This window comes from Apodemus sylvaticus, chromosome 11 (genome assembly GCF_947179515.1).
Source record: "Apodemus sylvaticus chromosome 11, mApoSyl1.1, whole genome shotgun sequence".
NCBI lineage: Eukaryota > Metazoa > Chordata > Mammalia > Rodentia > Muridae > Apodemus > Apodemus sylvaticus.
In genome coordinates this window covers 14,287,343-14,305,980 of record NC_067482.1, presented here as the reverse complement: position 1 = coordinate 14,305,980, position 18,638 = coordinate 14,287,343, and the positions used below count along the sequence as shown (strand labels likewise).

At 43.4% G+C, this 18,638-nt stretch overlaps 2 protein-coding genes across 2 annotated transcripts; both read right to left on the bottom strand.

The window, feature by feature from the left end:
• Positions 1 to 280: 280 nt before the first annotated feature.
• LOC127696516 (PRAME family member 8-like) lies at positions 281 to 2,970 on the bottom strand. Its single transcript, XM_052199321.1, has 3 exons — positions 2,684 to 2,970; positions 1,644 to 2,234; positions 281 to 848 (listed from the first exon to the last, which is right to left on the bottom strand). The coding sequence occupies exons 1-3, from the start codon at positions 2,968 to 2,970 to the stop codon at positions 281 to 283; spliced, it is 1,446 nt and encodes a 481-aa protein (XP_052055281.1).
• Positions 2,971 to 11,998: 9,028 nt separating this feature from the next.
• LOC127696558 (PRAME family member 8-like) lies at positions 11,999 to 14,688 on the bottom strand. The gene is made up of 3 exons (XM_052199376.1): positions 14,402 to 14,688; positions 13,362 to 13,952; positions 11,999 to 12,566 (listed from the first exon to the last, which is right to left on the bottom strand). The coding sequence occupies exons 1-3, from the start codon at positions 14,686 to 14,688 to the stop codon at positions 11,999 to 12,001; spliced, it is 1,446 nt and encodes a 481-aa protein (XP_052055336.1).
• Between the last annotated feature and the right edge of the window lie 3,950 nt (positions 14,689 to 18,638).

The following is an 18,638-nucleotide window of genomic DNA, read 5'->3' as shown; positions in this document are numbered from 1 at the left end:
ACAAAAGTTGGCAAGTCCATTACAAAGCATCTCTTAATCTGTCCTGGCAGAAGTCACTCAAAACAGCCAAGTTGTCATCCTGACTCCACAAGTCCTCTGTTCACACAGTCCAACAGATTGTTTCCCATGCCAAGCTCAGCTTCCAGGATCTCAGTTCTTGTACAGTCTTTTGTTTCCTAGCATGTATAAAGTGTCTGAAGTCACAGTCTCTGACCACCATGCATGAGAGATGTGTCCCAGTCCTGTCCGTTATTCACATCAGGAAGTCCTGTATCCATGCTCAGTGCCAGCAAAAACAAAATCTCACACCTTGGCCATAGACACAGCGCTCACCACATTTAGGACAATTATCTGTAGCAAAGGAGATGTTCTTGGGCTGCCTTATTGCCCTGAGAGTTTCCAGGAGCTGCAGACAAAGTTGGGCAAATCTTACTCTGGAGACATGAGCCAACCTATCATAGCACTCCAGAGGGGCAGGGTATTGTTCCACATTCATCTTGCTCCAGTTGACTGTGTCCTCCAAAAGGTCCTTCAGGATGGGCATGGAGAAGCAATTGTTGTAGAAGTTGATCTTGGTGAGCTGAGAGCAATGTGTGAGGGCAGGTAGGAGGGCAATGAGCTGGGAGTCCTTCATCCTACATCCCTGAAAATCCATAGTTTCTAGAGTATCTGCCACTTTTTGGAAGAGACATTTCATAGGCATCAGATCCAAATCTGTTAGAACCACACCTCTCATTTCCAGATGTTTTAGCTGAAAGACACTCTGGCAGTGGGAGAAGGAATCCAAGTCTGACTGTGAAAGTTGGTAGTGAGTGACAGAAAGGGAGCTCAGTGGCGTCATCAGGTGCCTAGAGATGAAGGGGACCAGAGGGTTAGTTCTGGCAAATGGTGATGGAGAGCATGGGGTGGGCTTTTCAATGTCTTAGAAGGGAACAGGGACCCCAAGCTGAGTGTGAGCAAATGATCACAGATATTATCTGAGATGCTTCCTTTTGGAATCAGCTTAGTGAAGTCAAACCCACACTTGATCTGCTAGCCATAGTCTCAAGCAGAAAACCATTATACCCTATAAAACCCAGGATAACAAGGAGGAAGTTTCATGCCAGGAGAGTCCTGACAGGATCTAAGGACATGACCTGTGGCCTCAGTCAATGCTGCATTGCACCCTGACCTCTCCACAGTCACTCATGCTATCATGCAGATGCCCACACTCCCTCTTGTCTCATGCACTCAGCCCTACTGAGGGTCAAGCATTTCACTCATGGAGAAGTAGGGGGAGAGGGAAGGCTGTGCCCACAGATCTAAGCAGACAGCTCACCTTCTCACATTGCTGCTGAGTCCCTCAAGATCTAAGTACATTCAACTCTTCCTGTCCCCTTTGTGATGGATTGTTTGCCTATGATTCCAAGAAGAATTTCCAGCCCTCCTGACCATATCTGACCTACTCCTTATGTCCCTTTTGTCCTCTGCTTCAGGAATGCTCATTTAAGACTTGGAATCACTACACATTACTTACATATTCTAAGGAGCCCCTAAATGTTTGTTCCCAGTGACTGACAGACAGGCACCCTGGACCACTAATCTTTAAAATGGAAGAGGAAAATTTGCTCTGCTAGCTGACCCAGTCCTCCATCCTTGCTCACCTGAGGACCTGATTCATGTGGTCTTTGAGGAAATGGACACCACTCATGGAGAGATGCTGGAGACAATTGAATTTGGAGAAGACAGATATGAACTCCTGGATAGACTGCTCTTCTCTGTCTCCTGTCCTATTGGCAATCTTGAAGACGTTCTTGTAGAGGGGTGCCAGGAAGAGTTTGCAAAGATTTCTCATCTGCCCAAAGCAGGAAGCAAATTCGGCCAGCTTGTACAAATTCCACTGAGTGTTCAGTTCCAATTCCTCAATATGCTCTGGATGAAATATATTCAAGATCTTGCTGATAAAGTCCATGGGCATAGCCCAGATCTTCATCTTTGCACAACACAAATGTAGGGAGTCCTTTCTCTGCTGGGCCCACTTCAAGAAGGCTGCTTGTGCTTCATCAAGGCGTGGCCTGAGGCACAACTCAGCTACCACCTTCAGCTGCCTCCTCACTGCATATCTGGGAAGGACCTTCACTACTGGCTTCTCATCCAAGGGCTCTGAAGAACAGCTCTCGTCCTCTGTACCAGCCCATATGTTCCAAAAGGCATGGTGCACATTCCTCAGGTCCAGAACCTGAAGGTTTCCCCTGCTGAGGGTGAACACATGTCAAGTATCAGCAGCCGCGATGACCCTCAGTAAGGTTTCACTAAGTGACTCTATAGTGAAATACCCCTCAGCCTGCCAAGCTGTATATTTTTTAAACAACAGTGCAATGTGCACACATGCATGCTGCATAATTTTCTCTGAGCTGCATGTGTGGCCCTGACCACTTTCCTTCCTCTAAGTTACTCATTATTTCTCCCTATTCCCGTTATTAATGGTTTTACGAATGGCAGGGATAGATAGGCACATTCTACTGTGAGGCGGCTTGGATCAAAGCCCTAATCCACTGATAACTGTCCTTAGTCCAAGCACACAATAGCTATGAGGTTCCTGAATCACTGTCTGGTGATCCCATCAGAAGCCATTCGCAATGACCCCACAATCTCTACTGTGTACCCCACATGGTCTCTTATATAATACTTGACCTTTGCTCACCTGGGGTGAAACCCTTTAGTCAGTCGCATGTCTATTCCATCTAGCACAGCTTGCAACATTTCCAGTTTAGGCGTCTTCATCAATGCCCCCACAGGGAGACAGGGGAAAGGCCAGGCTGCCAACATTGCCTTTATGAGCTTGGTTTGTCTGCCACTGAAAGCCTCCTTGAACAGTGCTGGGAAGAGTACAGAGGGGAGATCCTCCAGAGAGGATATGGCCAAAGCCTCATCTCTCACCAGAGACTGAATTGCCAGCTTCTTGAGAGTGGCTGCGGTCTGAATACTCATCTTCTAAAGTCTCGAGTCAAAAGACTCCTGCCAAGAAGTCAGAAAGGAATACACGTTCAAGACAAACTTAATTCAACTTCCTCAACATTATATCAACCACTAAGCTTCTGAGCTAATGCTCTAACAGTAACAGAGAAATCAATTTGCCTGTTTACCCTAAACTGGTAGTGGAAAGAGAGGCTCCCACAATGATAATGTGGAAGTCTTTATAGCAAGCAAAGATTCACATAATTGTCAGATCAAAATATTTTATGTAGTACCCTTTCTCAAAAACAAAATAAAATATCTCAAACCTATGCAAACAAAAAGAAACCGAGGAAACAAACATACCAATGTAAATCCATGAGTTATGGATCAAGATTAATTCCCAGAAAACAGAAGGACTTCAGTGCATTTCTACAAGATTGAATCTTACCTGTGTCTGGGAAGTAGAATATGTCCACAGAGCAAACTTGTGTGTAAAAGAGGCAATGGAAAAGCTAAGGCAAAACACATGAGTAAATCACATGTGTCATTTCAGCTATATGATGTGGAAGGATATCAAAGGTACCTGGCTTACAGGTCTACAGTGTAATCCAGGGTCTCACAAAAAAATAAAGACCATTACAGTGAAGGGGAAACATGAAGGAGCATTTTAATCAGATTGTCTGATTTGGAGCTTACCTGGAGGCACATGGCCAGCTCAAAGAGAGTTGGAACAACATACAGAATCCTTGTCTCAAACAGTTATATCAGGCAAAGTAATGGAATATATACACAGGCTATCATGGGATATTATTGGTGATGAGGCTAAAATTTCATTTGCAATGAAACCCAAGATCCTCAACAGGTTCCTCCTAAGGAGTCTGAATTTCTCTATATCAAACTGCATGACCCAAGGGGAAAAAAAATGGTTTACATACCAGTTGAGAAATGCAGATATGTTGCCAAATCCCAGCCGAATCAGGGAGTTTTCTGAGATGCAAGCCTCTGACTGTGATATGTGGCTCCATGGAAGCCTTTATATACATCTCTGCTTGCCCCTCCCTATTGTAGCCACACCCTTCAAACCCAAACCGGAATTGGATTTCCTGGTTTAATCTCCACCCTTTAAATTATAGATCAAAGTTGTAATCATTTCACTCATTGAATCAGAAGGACTTGTGATAACAAATTTCCCACTCATCGTCATTCACACACACAAACACACCGAAAAGTTTCTTGGATAAATAAAAAACATTCCATTTGTTAATACACCATACAACACCATGTGGGTACATTTATTCCTTCATTTGCATAAGATCTATTCAGTTTTCAAGTTGTACCAGTGACCATGTCATGCTCTGAATCCAAGGTTGTTTTAGAGGTACAATTCTAGGAATCCTTAAGCCTCAGAAACCTTCTTATGGCTAGGATTATTGTTATGAATAACTATTTCTTGTTTGATTTTATTCATGTGACCAGAGTTTGCATCAGGTAAGGGTTTAATTGGTTTTTGATGAGAGACACGACATAATTGGAAGATATTCTTTTTCACTGGATTTGGAACAGATTGCTATATCAGAGACAGGACTATACATTGAAGCTCAAGGAATGAAGTGGATGCTCGGTCAATAAATTTCAGCATCAACCACTCTAGAGGTGGTGCCGGAGCATAGCTTGACCCCATTACTATACTAGCCAGGGTTCTGCATGTACTCAGATGGTCGGGAGCTACCCCACATACAGGAATTCTACCTACAACTCTCTTTGCAGCAGACAAGATGGGGCATGCAGCAAGGATGCTGGGACATCCCTGAGATAGGATGCTCAGTTCATGGTCATGTTCATCGAAATTGTAAGCCGTAGTATTGTGTGATCTCTACAAAGCCTGCTTCCTAAATGGACGAAAGCAAACAGAAAAAGGAGGGTGTGAGGGAGATGGTGCCCTTGGCTCCCAAGGAAGCAGAGAGTAAGTCAACTAGGATCAGCCAAAAAACCTTCCTCAAGGAGATGTAATCTAGAGTGGGACGTGGGTTGAAGGGTTGCTTTAGAAAGTGTGAGCACCTGTCAATCTTCTATTCCTATCATCTATGTGGTGGCTTGAAATGATCTGTGATTACAGTTCCAGCCAACCTGAAACCTCATTCTGACCTGCTAGGGAAGCAGGCCTGTGAGGGTTATCCATTCCTATTTGTACACAAGCACCACTCCCCATAAAATCAATCATCTTAAAACAGCAGCTCTATCTTGGGTTTTGTGGCACACACCTATAATCCATCCCCTCAGGAGTCCAAGGTTGACTGGGTCAGTGAGTTCAAGGCTACCCTCATCTAAATAAATAATTCAAAAACCAGTAAAGCCTATGGAGTGAGGATCTGTCTTATAATTAAACCAGAGCTGAGCAGGGTAGCACAGACCTAAATCTCAAGAGAGGCAGGGGCACCTTTGATGTTGAGGCCAAACTGGACCACAGAGTAGCTTATGGGACATCTAGGGCTCTTAAACAATGAAACCCTGCCCCAAAACAACCAAACAAAGAAACACATAAACAAAGTGTAGTTTACTAGATGGCGCAGGTACAATCCTTAAAACTAGCATTAGGGAGGTAGTAGCAGGTGAACGACTAAGGTCAAGGTCAGCATGTTGTTCAGACTGAGTTCAGGAAGAAAGAGACATGTTAAACAGACCATCCGTTTCAAAAACCAACCAAATAACCAAACAACCAAACAACCCAAAACCAGACAAGCAATCAAGCAAAGCAAAAACTACCCAAAACACAATTCTAAAAGAAAATCCTCCAGAGAGCTTAAGGTCCAGTGAGATGGCCCAAAGAGCAATAGCACTTGCCGCCCAAGTAAGTGCTGAGTTCAGTAATGGGGCCCTCGGGTGGAAGGAGAGAAACCACTGCAGTTTTGAGTCCTCCCCCATCTACACGCATGCTCTGCTGCTGGTACACCAATACACAAATGTAGCAAGACAGTTATCAAGTACAGAACAGCATGAGAGCTGATCCAGGAAGGTGGTGAAATAAAGCTTCAGGAGACTGAAGAAGGATGGCTCCAAACTGACTCTACCTAGCCGACACAATGTGATTCTGTCTCTCCCAACCAAATACCAATAATTGTAGCTCAGTGGTAAATAGGCAGCTCAGTCTCTCGTCCTAGTTTTCATGAATGAAACCCAGTGAAGGTTCTAATCCCGTTGGTCAAGAGAAAACAGGTTTCTCCAAAGAGCTAAGGATGTCTCTTGGGAAAAGCAAGGAGAAATCCATACTGGAAAGAAAGAATTTCAGTGTAAATTGGGTCCAAGGTAAAAGAGACATTGAGCTGGATGGCACTGATGCACAGGGAATTATGGAGCCTAGGGGCTACCACTGACCTTGATAAGTTACTCAGCACTATAGTTCTTAATGGAAGAGTTAAAAGTACCTCTGGGCAAAGATAAAGATAATGACTCATTTTTACTGAGCCTGATAAATTTCCAGCCTTAGATACAATGTAGGCTTTTGCCAAAACACCCAAGGGTGGGAAAGGGGCTTTGTTCAGGTCCAGGCTTTGTACTCAGTGGGAGGGAATAGATTCCAGATCCTATTATATTCCTGCAAGCTTATTTGGAGAGATTTTCTGTGATTGACCTGTGTCCCTCTGCGGAGCATGTCCTCGGTGTCCTTGAAGAAGTTCATGCAAAGGGTGGGGCACAGTAGATTCTTATGTTTGGTCTGCATGGTTTCTCCAAAGTGCTAGGAGCCCTGTCCTGGTGACTTTGGCCTTCTGTTGCATCATTGTCAGAGTAGGAGGTTAGGGAGCCTGGCAGGTTTTCTTGTTTTGGTTTGTTTCTTGTTTGTTTGTTTATGTGACTTCTGCCCTTGAGGGTTTCCTCTGGACTTGACTGAGGATGCGATCCTGCTGCTAAGCCCTGTTCTTTCTCTGGCCAACATACTCCAGCCCCTTTGCTGATCTGGTGCTCTGAGATATTATTCTGGTAGCTTGCTGCCCTCTAGCACCAATGAATGTGTAGCAGCTGCTTCACAGTTGTGACCTTAGAATATAGCCACTCACATCTTCCTTGCACACACAATTCCTTTCTGTTGTCACCCCTGAGCTACACCTGTAGGAACTTGGAAGGAACATTGTGTGACTCAGAACACCTGTTTGCTGCCCAAAGCTGTGAGCTACCATTAACTTCCTTGATTGTCAATTGGATTTAACAGGCAGAAGCCACAGACTACAGGCTTGGAATCCAGTGGAACTTCTGAGAACGGCTTCTCCCAACATTTTCTTCAGAAATTTGGCTATCACGGGACATTGGCAACAATTAGGCTTGATCCTCAACCTGTGAATATCTGGTAACTTTCTTCCAGAAGTGCCTAGTGAGTAATCTCAGGGGCAGGCTTGCCAGTTCTAAGGTTGTGAAGAAACTGTCCTTAAGACTGGGGCTCACCTTAACGAGTCACTGGCCTTCTCCATGTTGCAGGTGCTCTCATAATCAAGAGTGATACAGCTCACAACCTTCAAGTTTCTAGGACTGTACTATATTACTTCTCACATTTGGATACTGAGATCCTTTCCTGTATTGAATCCCAGCACTAATTTTATGGCTGCCTAGATAAAAGAGTTTCCATCTATAACCTAGGCTACATGCAAAGTAAAGAGTCCATACCTCTGCATCCTTGTGTGGTAAGAGCCTTTTACCTGTCTAGCTCCTGTCTTATTGGCTTATCTGTAGACTATGTGCCAAGCTGATCCTTGATCATGTTTACCTCATATTTACTGAATGTATGGTTCAGCAGTTAAGAGCACTGGGAATACAGGACACAGAAGCTGCAACATATAAGCAGGCAAATGAACCGGATGTATTCGTTAGAGAATCCAGTACTCTAAAATGCTCAGTTATATCTCCATCCCCTTTACATTGCTTTTCCTTTACTGAAAATAATTTTTTCATAAAATGTCTTGTAACACAAGGAGAATGAAGGAGAAGGCCCTGGTCCTGGAAAGGCTCAATACAGCAGTGTAGGGGAATATCAGGACAAGGATAAAGGAGGCGTTCGATTGGGGAACAGGGGGAGGGAAGAGGTCTAATGGGACTTTTGGGAGGGGGTGATCCAGGCAAGGAGAAAACATTTGAAATGTAAATAAAGGCCAGACAATGATGGAGCACACCTTTAATCCCAGGACCTGGGAGGCAGAGGCAGGCAGATTTCTGAGTTCTTGGCCAGCCTGGTCTTCAGAGTGCATTCCAGGACAGCCATGGCTCTACAAAGAAACCCTGTCTTGAAAAAAACAAATCCAAAGCCCTCCCTCAAAAAGAAATGTAAATAAAGAATACATCTAATTTTAAAAAAAGAAAAGAAAAGAGAGGAAAAAGAAAAAAATGTGCAGTGGGCAGAGAGTAAAATAAAATAAATATAAACTTAGCTATTTATATATGTAGCATGATGTCTGACTGAAACAACATTGTTTGAATAATTTACTTATGTTAATTATCAGGTATAAGTATATACTAACAGTAGCCACAAAGCTTCACAATCCTCATTACATTAATGTATATCAAAATTAGCATATTTAATGATTTTTAGTGTAAATATGAGGCTTAAGAAAACATGTTGCTTCCATCTTTCAGATAGAATGTGTTTCTATTTAGTTTGCAGTAGGCAACATTTAACTGTGAAACATATCTAGCTCCCTATCTATCATTTCTTTGGGTTTTCATTAATTCATTTGTGTATTCGCTTTACCACCTGATCACATCCTGAAGTTGCTTTCTTCCCATACCTACCCTGTGACTCTTTCCCCCTCATTTCCTGCTCCCATTCTCTCCAGAGAAGAAGAGGCACACATGCCCTACCCCCAGCAGTTTCCACAATGCCCTGGCACACCAATTTACATCAGCTCTAAATATATCCGTGCCCACTGGGGCCAGACAAGGAAGCCCAGCTAGGGGAAAAGTTTCCCATGGAAGGCCATGAAGTTGAATAAGAGAAACCCTGCTGTCTGGTTTTTATGAGACATGCAATAAGCCCAAGATTCGCATCTGCTCCATATGTCCAGGGAGCCTAGGTCTAGACCTTGCATGCTCTTTGATGGTGGGTGGTTCAGTCTCTGATAAACCCCAGTGAGTCCAGGAAACTTGGTTCTCTTGATCTCCTTGTGGTAAATTGACACCATCTGACTCCCTCAATCCTCCTTTTGACTTTTCCCCAACTCTCTCTGAATTCTGCCTAATGTTTTGCTGTGCATATCCTTCTGGTGCCACCAGATGCTGGATGAAGATTCTTGTATGACAGTTATGCTAGGATTCTGTTCTTAAGCACAACCAAGTATCATCAAGAGTGTCAGAGTTTGGCTTTCTGACATGGGTTAATCCTCATGTTTCTCCAGTCTATAGTTGGCTATTCTTTCAAACTCAGCTCCAGGTTTATACCTGCACATATTGTAGGCAGGGAAAATTTTAGATGGAAGGTTTTGTTGGTGGGTTGGTGTTACCTTCCCCCCACTGGAAATCCTGCCTGACTACAGGAAGTGGCCACTTTCAGTCTCCCTATCCCCAGCTCCTGAGTTTCCAGCCAAGGTCACTCCCATATACTCCCAGGAGCCTGCCCCATCCTGTGTGTCTGTCTTGTACCTGAGATGCCCCCAAATGGATTGTATTTCTCTCTCCCAGCACAGTGGAGGCGGCTCCTCCCAACACACTTGATTTCTATACCTCTCTTTGTGTCCCATACCAGCACCCATACAGTTCCCTCTGATCAACCACTAGTAATATAGATTCTATTTACCTTACCTAGTGAGATTCAATCATCTTACCTAGGGCCCTAATCTTACTTAGTTTCTTTGAGTGTTTGAATTGTAGCATGCTTTTCCATTAGTCTATGGGTAATATCCATGTATTAGTGAGTACATAGCATGCACATTCTTCTGGGTCACAATGACCTCACTAAGAATGGATATTTTCGAGTTCTATCTATTTGCCTGAAAATTGCATTATAATCCTTATTTTTAATATATGATTAGTATTCCATGACAGAAATGTACATGATTTTCCTTATCCACTCTTCAGTGAGAGACAGGTGGTGTGCTAACATTTTCTGATTATTATGAATATAGGTGCTATGAATGAAGTTGAGCAAGTGTTCTTGTGCTATGGCAGAAGAAGTTTTGAGTTTATGGCCAGGAATTGTATAACTGGGCCTTGAAGTAAAATTATTTGTGATAATCACCCAGCATGATTTCCAAATATTGTGTGCAAATTTACACACTCACCAGAAATGCAAGATTGTCTCCCTTGCTCCAAATCCTCACCTGCATGTGCGCTCATTTCAGTTTTTATCCTAGCCATGCTCATGTGTATAGGAAGGAATCTCAGACTCCTTACAATTTGCATTTTCCTAGGAATGTTGGATATTTCCTTAAGTATATCCTGGCAATTAGAGCTTTCCTGTTGAAAATTCTTTGTTGAATTCTGTACTCCATTTTTTTTTAAATGGAGTATTGGGTTTTTGATGTCTAATTTCTTGAGGTATTTACATTGTTTGATATCACAATTGTGTACAGCTGGTGAAAATATTTTTGCCATTATTTAGGGTACTGTTTTGACCTACTGTTGCTGTATTTGCCTTACTGAGTATTTCTACTTTCTTGAGGTCACACTTGAAAAGTTTTGGTCTTAGTGCCTGACCTATGGGTGTTCTGTTCAGGAAGTGTCACCTTTTACAATGAGTTCAAGAGCCCTGACATTATTAATGATATTCTCTAAATAGAATCCTAGAATAACTATCTTTTGAGAGGTTTCACCCAGCCACTGACCAAAACAGATGCAGAGACCCACAGACAAATATTAGACAAAGTTCAGGGAATCTTGTGGAAGACTAGAGGGAATATTGAAGGAGTCAGAGAGTTCATGGACACCAGAAGAAAACCTACAGAATCAACCAACCTAGTCTCATAAGGGCTCAAGGAGATTGAACCATTGGAGCCCAACACTAGCTGGCTGCTGCTCAACAACTAAGCTCAATTAATACACCTGAAACTTCACATATTCTCTTCACAGTGTGCTGTAGGGGGAAATCATTGGAGACACACACAACTCAAGCAACTTCAGTTTAATAAATTAGTTCATTTTGTGAAATATTTGTGAAATGGAGGGCTTTTTAAGACTTTTTCATTTTGGTGTATATGCATATGTATTGTGCATAATGTGTAAAAGCCAGGATCCACAGATATCTGAAGAGATGGACCTACCACCTGAAGCTTGAGTTCCAGCTGGAGGCATCTGATGATAAAAGTGCTGAAACCAAACTTTGGCCCTCTTTTCTAGCAAAATGTACTATTAAAACAGGAGCCACCTCCTTTAATACGTGGGGTTTGGCTTCTTTGATTGGTTGTCTGTCTGTAGAGCATGAAAGGAGTTTGCTGTGGGCAAGCATGGAGCAAGTTCAAAGGTTCAAAGCAACAAGGCCTGTGAAGTTGAATAGCAGGCAGGGAGAGGAGGGATGGGAAGGAATAAAAAAGAAGTGTGAGAGACATGTAGGTTGTTCTTATGAATTCTTCTTCAGCACATGCTAACCTAGAGATCCATATGTGAATCACCTTAGCTTATAACATTATCCATGTACCCAGGATTTTGAATCATTACATGTCTGGCATCCATGTGTTCATTTTGACCCTCTCCAGAGTGTATTTGTTGCAGAATGATTAAAGGTAGATACTTTATGCTAGTTACACACCAGGAATGACATCTAAAAAAAGAAGCCTGGTTCTGTTTATTGACATGACATTACAGTTCAGAACAAAAGTTGGCAAGTCCATTACAAAGCATCTCTTAATCTGTCCTGGCAGAAGTCACTCAAAACAGCCAAGTTGTCATCCTGACTCCACAAGTCCTCTGTTCACACAGTCCAACAGATTGTTTCCCATGCCAAGCTCAGCTTCCAGGATCTCAGTTCTTGTACAGTCTTTTGTTTCCAAGCATGTATAAAGTGTCTGAAGTCACAGTCTCTGACCACCATGCATGAGAGATGTGTCCCAGTCCTGTCCGTTATTCACATCAGGAAGTCCTGTATCCATGCTCAGTGCCAGCAAAAACAAAATCTCGCACCTTGGCCATAGACACAGCGCTCACCACATTTAGGACAATTATCTGTAGCAAAGGAGATGTTCTTGGGCTGCCTTATTGCCCTGAGAGTTTCCAGGAGCTGCAGACAAAGTTGGGCAAATCTTACTCTGGAGACATGAGCCAACCTATCATAGCACTCCAGAGGGGCAGGGTATTGTTCCACATTCATCTTGCTCCAGTTGACTGTGTGCTCCAGAAGGTCCTTCAGGATGGCATTGGAGAAGCAATTGTTGTAGAAGTTGATCTTGGTGAGCTGAGAGCAATGTGTGAGGGCAGGTAGGAGGGCAATGAGCTGGGAGTCCTTCATCCTACATCCCTGAAAATCCATAGTTTGTAGAGTATCTGCCACTTTTTGGAAGAGACATTTCATAGCCATCAGATCCAAATCTGTTAGAACCACACCTCTCATTTCCAGATGTTTTAGCTGAAAGACACTCTGGCAGTGGGAGAAGGAATCCAAGTCTGACTGTGAAAGTTGGTAGTGAGTGACAGAAAGGGAGCTCAGTGGCGTCATCAGGTGCCTAGAGATGAAGGGGACCAGAGGGTTACTTCTGGCAAATGGTGATGGAGAGCATGGGGTGGGCTTTTCAATGTCTTAGAAGGGAACAGGGACCCCAAGCTGAGTGTGAGCAAATGATCACAGATATTATCTGAGATGCTTCCGTTTGGAATCAGCTTAGTGAAGTCAAACCCACACTTGATCTGCTGGCCATAGTCTCAAGCAGAAAACCATTATACCCTATAAAACCCAGGATAACAAGGAGGAAGTTTCATGCCAGGAGAGTCCTGACAGGATCTAAGGACATGACCTGTGGCCTCAGTCAATGCTGCATTGCACCCTGACCTCTCCACAGTCACTCATGCTATCATGCAGATGCCCACACTCCCTCTTGTCTCATGCACTCAGCCCTACTGAGGGTCAAGCATTTCACTCACGGAGAAGTAGGGGGAGAGGGAAGGCTGTGCCCACAGATCTAAGCAGACAGCTCACCTTCTCACATTGCTGCTGAGTCCCTCAAGATCTAAGTACATTCAACTCTTCCTGTCCCCTTTGTGATGGATTGTTTGCCTATGATTCCAAGAAGAATTTCCAGCCCTCCTGACCATATCTGACCTACTCCTTATGTCCCTTTTGTCCTCTGCTTCAGGAATGCTCATTTAAGACTTGGAATCACTACACATTACTTACATATTCTAAGGAGCCCCTAAATGTTTGTTCCCAGTGACTGACAGACAGGCACCCTGGACCACTAATCTTTAAAATGGAAGAGGAAAATTTGCTCTGCTAGCTGACCCAGTCCTCCATCCTTGCTCACCTGAGGACCTGATTCATGTGGTCTTTGACGAAATGGACACCACTCATGGAGAGATGCTGGAGACAATTGAATTTGGAGAAGACAGATATGAACTCCTGGATATACTGCTCTTCTCTGTCTCCTGTCCTATTGGCAATCTTGAAGACGTTCTTGTAGAGGGGTGCCAGGAAGAGTTTGCAAAGATTTCTCATCTGCCCAAAGCAGGAAGCAAATTCGGCCAGCTTGTACAAATTCCACTGAGTGTTCAGTTCCAATTCCTCAATATGCTCTGGATGAAATATATTCAAGATCTTGCTGATAAAGTCCATGGGCATAGCCCAGATCTTCATCTTTGCACAACACAAATGTAGGGAGTCCTTTCTCTGCTGGGCCCACTTCAAGAAGGCTGCTTGTGCTTCATCAAGGCGTGGCCTGAGGCACAACTCAGCTACCACCTTCAGCTGCCTCCTCACTGCATATCTGGGAAGGACCTTCACTACTGGCTTCTCATCCAAGGGCTCTGAAGAACAGCTCTCGTCCTCTGTACCAGCCCATATGTTCCAAAAGGCATGGTGCACATTCCTCAGGTCCAGAACCTGAAGGTTTCCCCTGCTGAGGGTGAACACATGTCAAGTATCAGCAGCCGCGATGACCCTCAGTAAGGTTTCACTAAGTGACTCTATAGTGAAATACCCCTCAGCCTGCCAAGCTGTATATTTTTTAAACAACAGTGCAATGTGCACACATGCATGCTGCACAATTTTCTCTGAGCTGCATGTGTGGCCCTGACCACTTTCCTTCCTCTAAGTTACTCATTATTTCTCCCTATTCCCGTTATTAATGGTTTTAGGAATGGCAGGGATAGATAGGCACATTCTACTGTGAGGCTGCTTGGATCAAAGCCCTAATCCACTGATAACTGTCCTTAGTCCAAGCACACAATAGCTATGAGGTTCCTGAATCACTGTCTGGTGATCCCATCAGAAGCCATTCGCAATGACCCCACAATCTCTACTGTGTACCCCACATGGTCTCTTATATAATACTTGACCTTTGCTCACCTGGGGTGAAACCCTTTAGTCAGTCGCATGTCTATTCCATCTAGCACAGCTTGCAACATTTCCAGTTTAGGCGTCTTCATCAATGCCCCCACAGGGAGACAGGGGAAAGGCCAGGCTGCCAACATTGCCTTTATGAGCTTGGTTTGTCTGCCACTGAAAGCCTCCTTGAACAGTGCTGGGAAGAGTACAGAGGGGAGATCCTCCAGAGAGGATATGGCCAAAGCCTCATCTCTCACCAGAGACTGAATTGCCAGCTTCTTGAGTGTGGCTGCGGTCTGAATACTCATCTTCTAAAGTCTCGAGTCAAAAGACTCCTGCCAAGAAGTCAGAAAGGAATACACGTTCAAGACAAACTTAATTCAACTTCCTCAACATTATATCAACCACTAAGCTTCTGAGCTAATGCTCTAACAGTAACAGAGAAATCAATTTGCCTGTTTAACCTAAACTGGTAGTGGAAAGAGAGGCTCCCACAATGATAATGTGGAAGTCTTTATATCAAGCAAATATTCACATAATTGTCAGATCAAAATATTTTATGTAGGACCCTTTCTCAAAAACAAAATAAAATATCTCAAACCTATGCAAACAAAAAGAAACCGAGGAAACAAACATACCAATGTAAATCCATGAGTTATGGATCAAGATTAATTCCCAGAAAACAGAATGACTTCAGTGTATTTCTACAAGATTGAATCTTACCTGTGTCTGGGAAGTAGAATATGTCCACAGAGCAAACTTGTGTGTAAAAGAGGCAATGGAAAAGCTAAGGCAAAACACATGAGTAAATCACATGTGTCATTTCAGCTATATGATGTGGAAGGATATCAAAGGTACCTGGCTTACAGGACTACAGTGTAATCCAGGGTCTCACAAAAAAATAAAGACCATTACAGTGAAGGGGAAACATGAAGGAGCATTTTAATCAGATTGTCTGATTTGGAGCTTACCTGGAGGCACATGGCCAGCTCAAAGAGAGTTGGAACAACATACAGAATCCTTGTCTCAAACAGTTATATCAGGCAAAGTAATGGAATATATACACAAGCTATCATGGGATATTATTGGTGATGAGGCTAAAATTTCATTTGCAATGAAACCCAAGATCCTCAACAGGTTCCTCCTAAGGAGTCTGAATTTCTCTATATCAAACTGCATGACCCAAGGAAAAAAAAAATGGTTTACGTACCAGTTGAGAAATGCAGATATGTTGCCAAATCCCAGCCGAATCAGGGAGTTTTCTAAGATGCAAGCCTCTGACTGTGATATGTGGCTCCATGGAAGCCTTTATATACATCTCTGCTTGCCCCTCCCTATTGTAGCCACACCCTTCAAACCCAAACCGGAATTGGATTTCCTGGTTTAATCTCCACCCTTTAAATTATAGATCAAAGTTGTAATCATTTCACTCATTGAATCAGAAGGACTTGTGATAACAAATTTCCCACTCATCGTCATTCACACACACAAACCCACCCAAAAGTTTCTTGGATAAATAAAAAACATTCCATTTGTTAATACACCATACAACACCATGTGGGTACATTTATTCCTTCATTTGCATAAGATCTATTCAGTTTTCAAGTTGTACCAGTGACCATGTCATGCTCTGAATCCAAGGCTGTTTTAGAGGTCCAATTCTAGGAATCCTTCAGCCTCAGAAACCTTCTTATGGCTAGGATTATTGTTATGAATAACTATTTCTTGTTTGATTTTATTCATGTGACCAGAGTTTGCATCAGGTAAGGGTTTAATTGGTTTTTGATGAGAGACACGACATAATTGGAAGATATTCTTTTTCACTGGATTTGGAACAGATTGCTATATCAGAGACAGGACTATACATTGAAGCTCAAGGAATGAAGTGGATGCTCGGTCAATAAATTTCAGCATCAACCACTCTAGAGGTGGTGCCGGAGCATAGCTTGACCCCATTACTATACTAGCCAGGGTTCTGCATGTACTCAGATGGTCGGGAGCTACCCCACATACAGGAATTCTACCTACAACTCTCTTTGCAGCAGACAAGATGGGGCATACAGCAAGGATGCTGGGACATCCCTGAGATAGGATGCTCAGTTCATGGTCATGTTCATCGAAATTGTAAGCCGTAGTATTGTGTGATCTCTACAAAGCCTGCTTCCCAAATGGACGAAAGCAAACAGAAAAAGAAGGGTGTGAGGGAGATGGTGCCCTTGGCTCCCAAGGAAGCAGAGAGTAAGTCAACTAGGATCAGCCAAAAAACCTTCCTCAAGGAGATGTAATCTAGAGTGGGACGTGGGTGGAAGGGTTGCTTTAGAAAGTGTGAGCACCTGTCATCTTCTATTCCTATCATCTATGTGGTGGCTTGAAATGATCTGTGATTACAGTTCCAGCCAACCTGAAACCTCATTCTGACCTGCTAGGGCAGCAGGCCTGTGAGGGTTATCCATTCCTATTTGTACACAAGCACCACTCCCCATAAAATCAATCATCTTAAAACAGCAGCTCTATCTTGGGTTTTGTGGCACACACCTTTAATCCATCCCCTCAGGAGTCCAAGGTTGACTGGGTCAGTGAGTTCAAGGCTACCCTCATCTAAATAAATAATTCAAAAACCAGTAAAGCCTATGGAGTGAGGATCCGTCTTATAATTAAACCAGAGCTGAGCAGGGTAGCACAGACCTAAATCTCAAGAGAGGCAGGGGCACCTTTGATGTTGAGGCCAAACTGGACCACAGAGTAGCTTATGGGACATCTAGGGCTCTTAAACAATGAAACCCTGCCCCAAAACAACCAAACAAAGAAACACATAAACAAAGTGTAGTTTACTAGATGGCGCAGGTACAATCCTTAAAACTAGCATTAGGGAGGTAGTAGCAGGTGAACGACTAAGGTCAAGGTCAGCATGTTGTTCAGACTGAGTTCAGGAAGAAAGAGACATGTTAAACAGACCATCCGTTTCAAAAACCAACCAAATAACCAAACAACCAATACAACCCAAAACCAGACAAGCAATCAAGCAAAGCAAAAACTACCCAAAACACAATTCTAAAAGAAAATCCTCCAGAGAGCTTAAGGTCCAGTGAGATGGCCCAAAGAGCAATAGCACTTGCCGCCCAAGTAAGTGCTGAGTTCAGTAATGGGGCCCTCGGGTGGAAGGAGAGAAACCACTGCAGTTTTGAGTCCTCCCCCATCTACACGCATGCTCTGCTGCTGGTACACCAATACACAAATGTAGCAAGACAGTTATCAAGTACAGAACAGCATGAGAGCTGATCCAGGATGGTGGTGAAATAAAGCTTCAGGAGACTGAAGAAGGAAGGCTCCAAACTGACTCTACCTAGCCGACACAATGTGATTCTGTCTCTCCCAACCAAATACCAATAATTGTAGCTCAGTGGTAAATAGGCAGCTCAGTCTCTCGTCCTAGTTTTCATGAATGAAACCCAGTGAAGGTTCTAATCCCGTTGGTCAAGAGAAAACAGGTTTCTCCAAAGAGCTAAGGATGTCTCTTGGGAAAAGCAAGGAGAAATCCATACTGGAAAGAGAGAATTTCAGTGTAAATTGGGTCCAAGGTAAAAGAGACATTGAGCTGGATGGCACTGATGCACAGGGAATTATGGAGCCTAGGGGCTACCACTGACCTTGATAAGTTACTCAGCACTATAGTTCTTAATGGAAGAGTTAAAAGTACCTCTGGGCAAAGATAAAGATAATGACTCATTTTTACTGAGCCTGATAAATTTCCAGCCTTAGATACAATGTAGGCTTTTGCCAAAACACCCAAGGGTGGGAAAGGGGCTTTGTTCAGGTCCAGGCTTTGTACTCAGTGGGAGGGAATAGATTCCAGATCCTATTATATTCCTGCAAGCTTATTTGGAGAGATTTTCAGTGATTGACCTGTGTCCCTCTGCGGAGCATGTCCTAGGTGTCCTTGAAGAAGTTCATGCAAAGGGTGGGGCACAGTAGATTCTTATGTTTGGTCTGCATGGTTTCTCCAAAGTGCTAGGAGCCCTGTCCTGGTGACTTTGGCCTTCTGTTGCATGATTGTCAGAGTAGGAGGTTGGGGAGCCTGGCAGGTTTTCTTGTTTTGGTTTGTTTCTTGTTTGTTTGTTTATGTGACTTCTGCCCTTGAGGGTTTCCTCTGGACTTGACTGAGGATGCGATCCTGCTGCTAAGCCCTGTTCTTTCTCTGGCCAACATACTCAAGCCCCTTTGCTGATCTGGTGCTCTGAGATATTATTCTGGTAGCTTG

Coding starts and splice junctions, on each gene's coding strand:
- LOC127696558 (XM_052199376.1), bottom strand. CDS start 14,688: ATGAGTATTCAGACCGCAGCCACACTCAAGAAGCTGGCAATTCAGTCT. Junction 13,953..14,401: donor ACTAAAGGGTTTCACCCCAG/GTGAGCAAAGGT, acceptor GTTCACCCTCAG/CAGGGGAAACCTTCAGGTTC. Junction 12,567..13,361: donor CACATGAATCAGGTCCTCAG/GTGAGCAAGGAT, acceptor CTTCATCTCTAG/GCACCTGATGACGCCACTGA.
- LOC127696516 (XM_052199321.1), bottom strand. CDS start 2,970: ATGAGTATTCAGACCGCAGCCACTCTCAAGAAGCTGGCAATTCAGTCT. Junction 2,235..2,683: donor ACTAAAGGGTTTCACCCCAG/GTGAGCAAAGGT, acceptor GTTCACCCTCAG/CAGGGGAAACCTTCAGGTTC. Junction 849..1,643: donor CACATGAATCAGGTCCTCAG/GTGAGCAAGGAT, acceptor CTTCATCTCTAG/GCACCTGATGACGCCACTGA.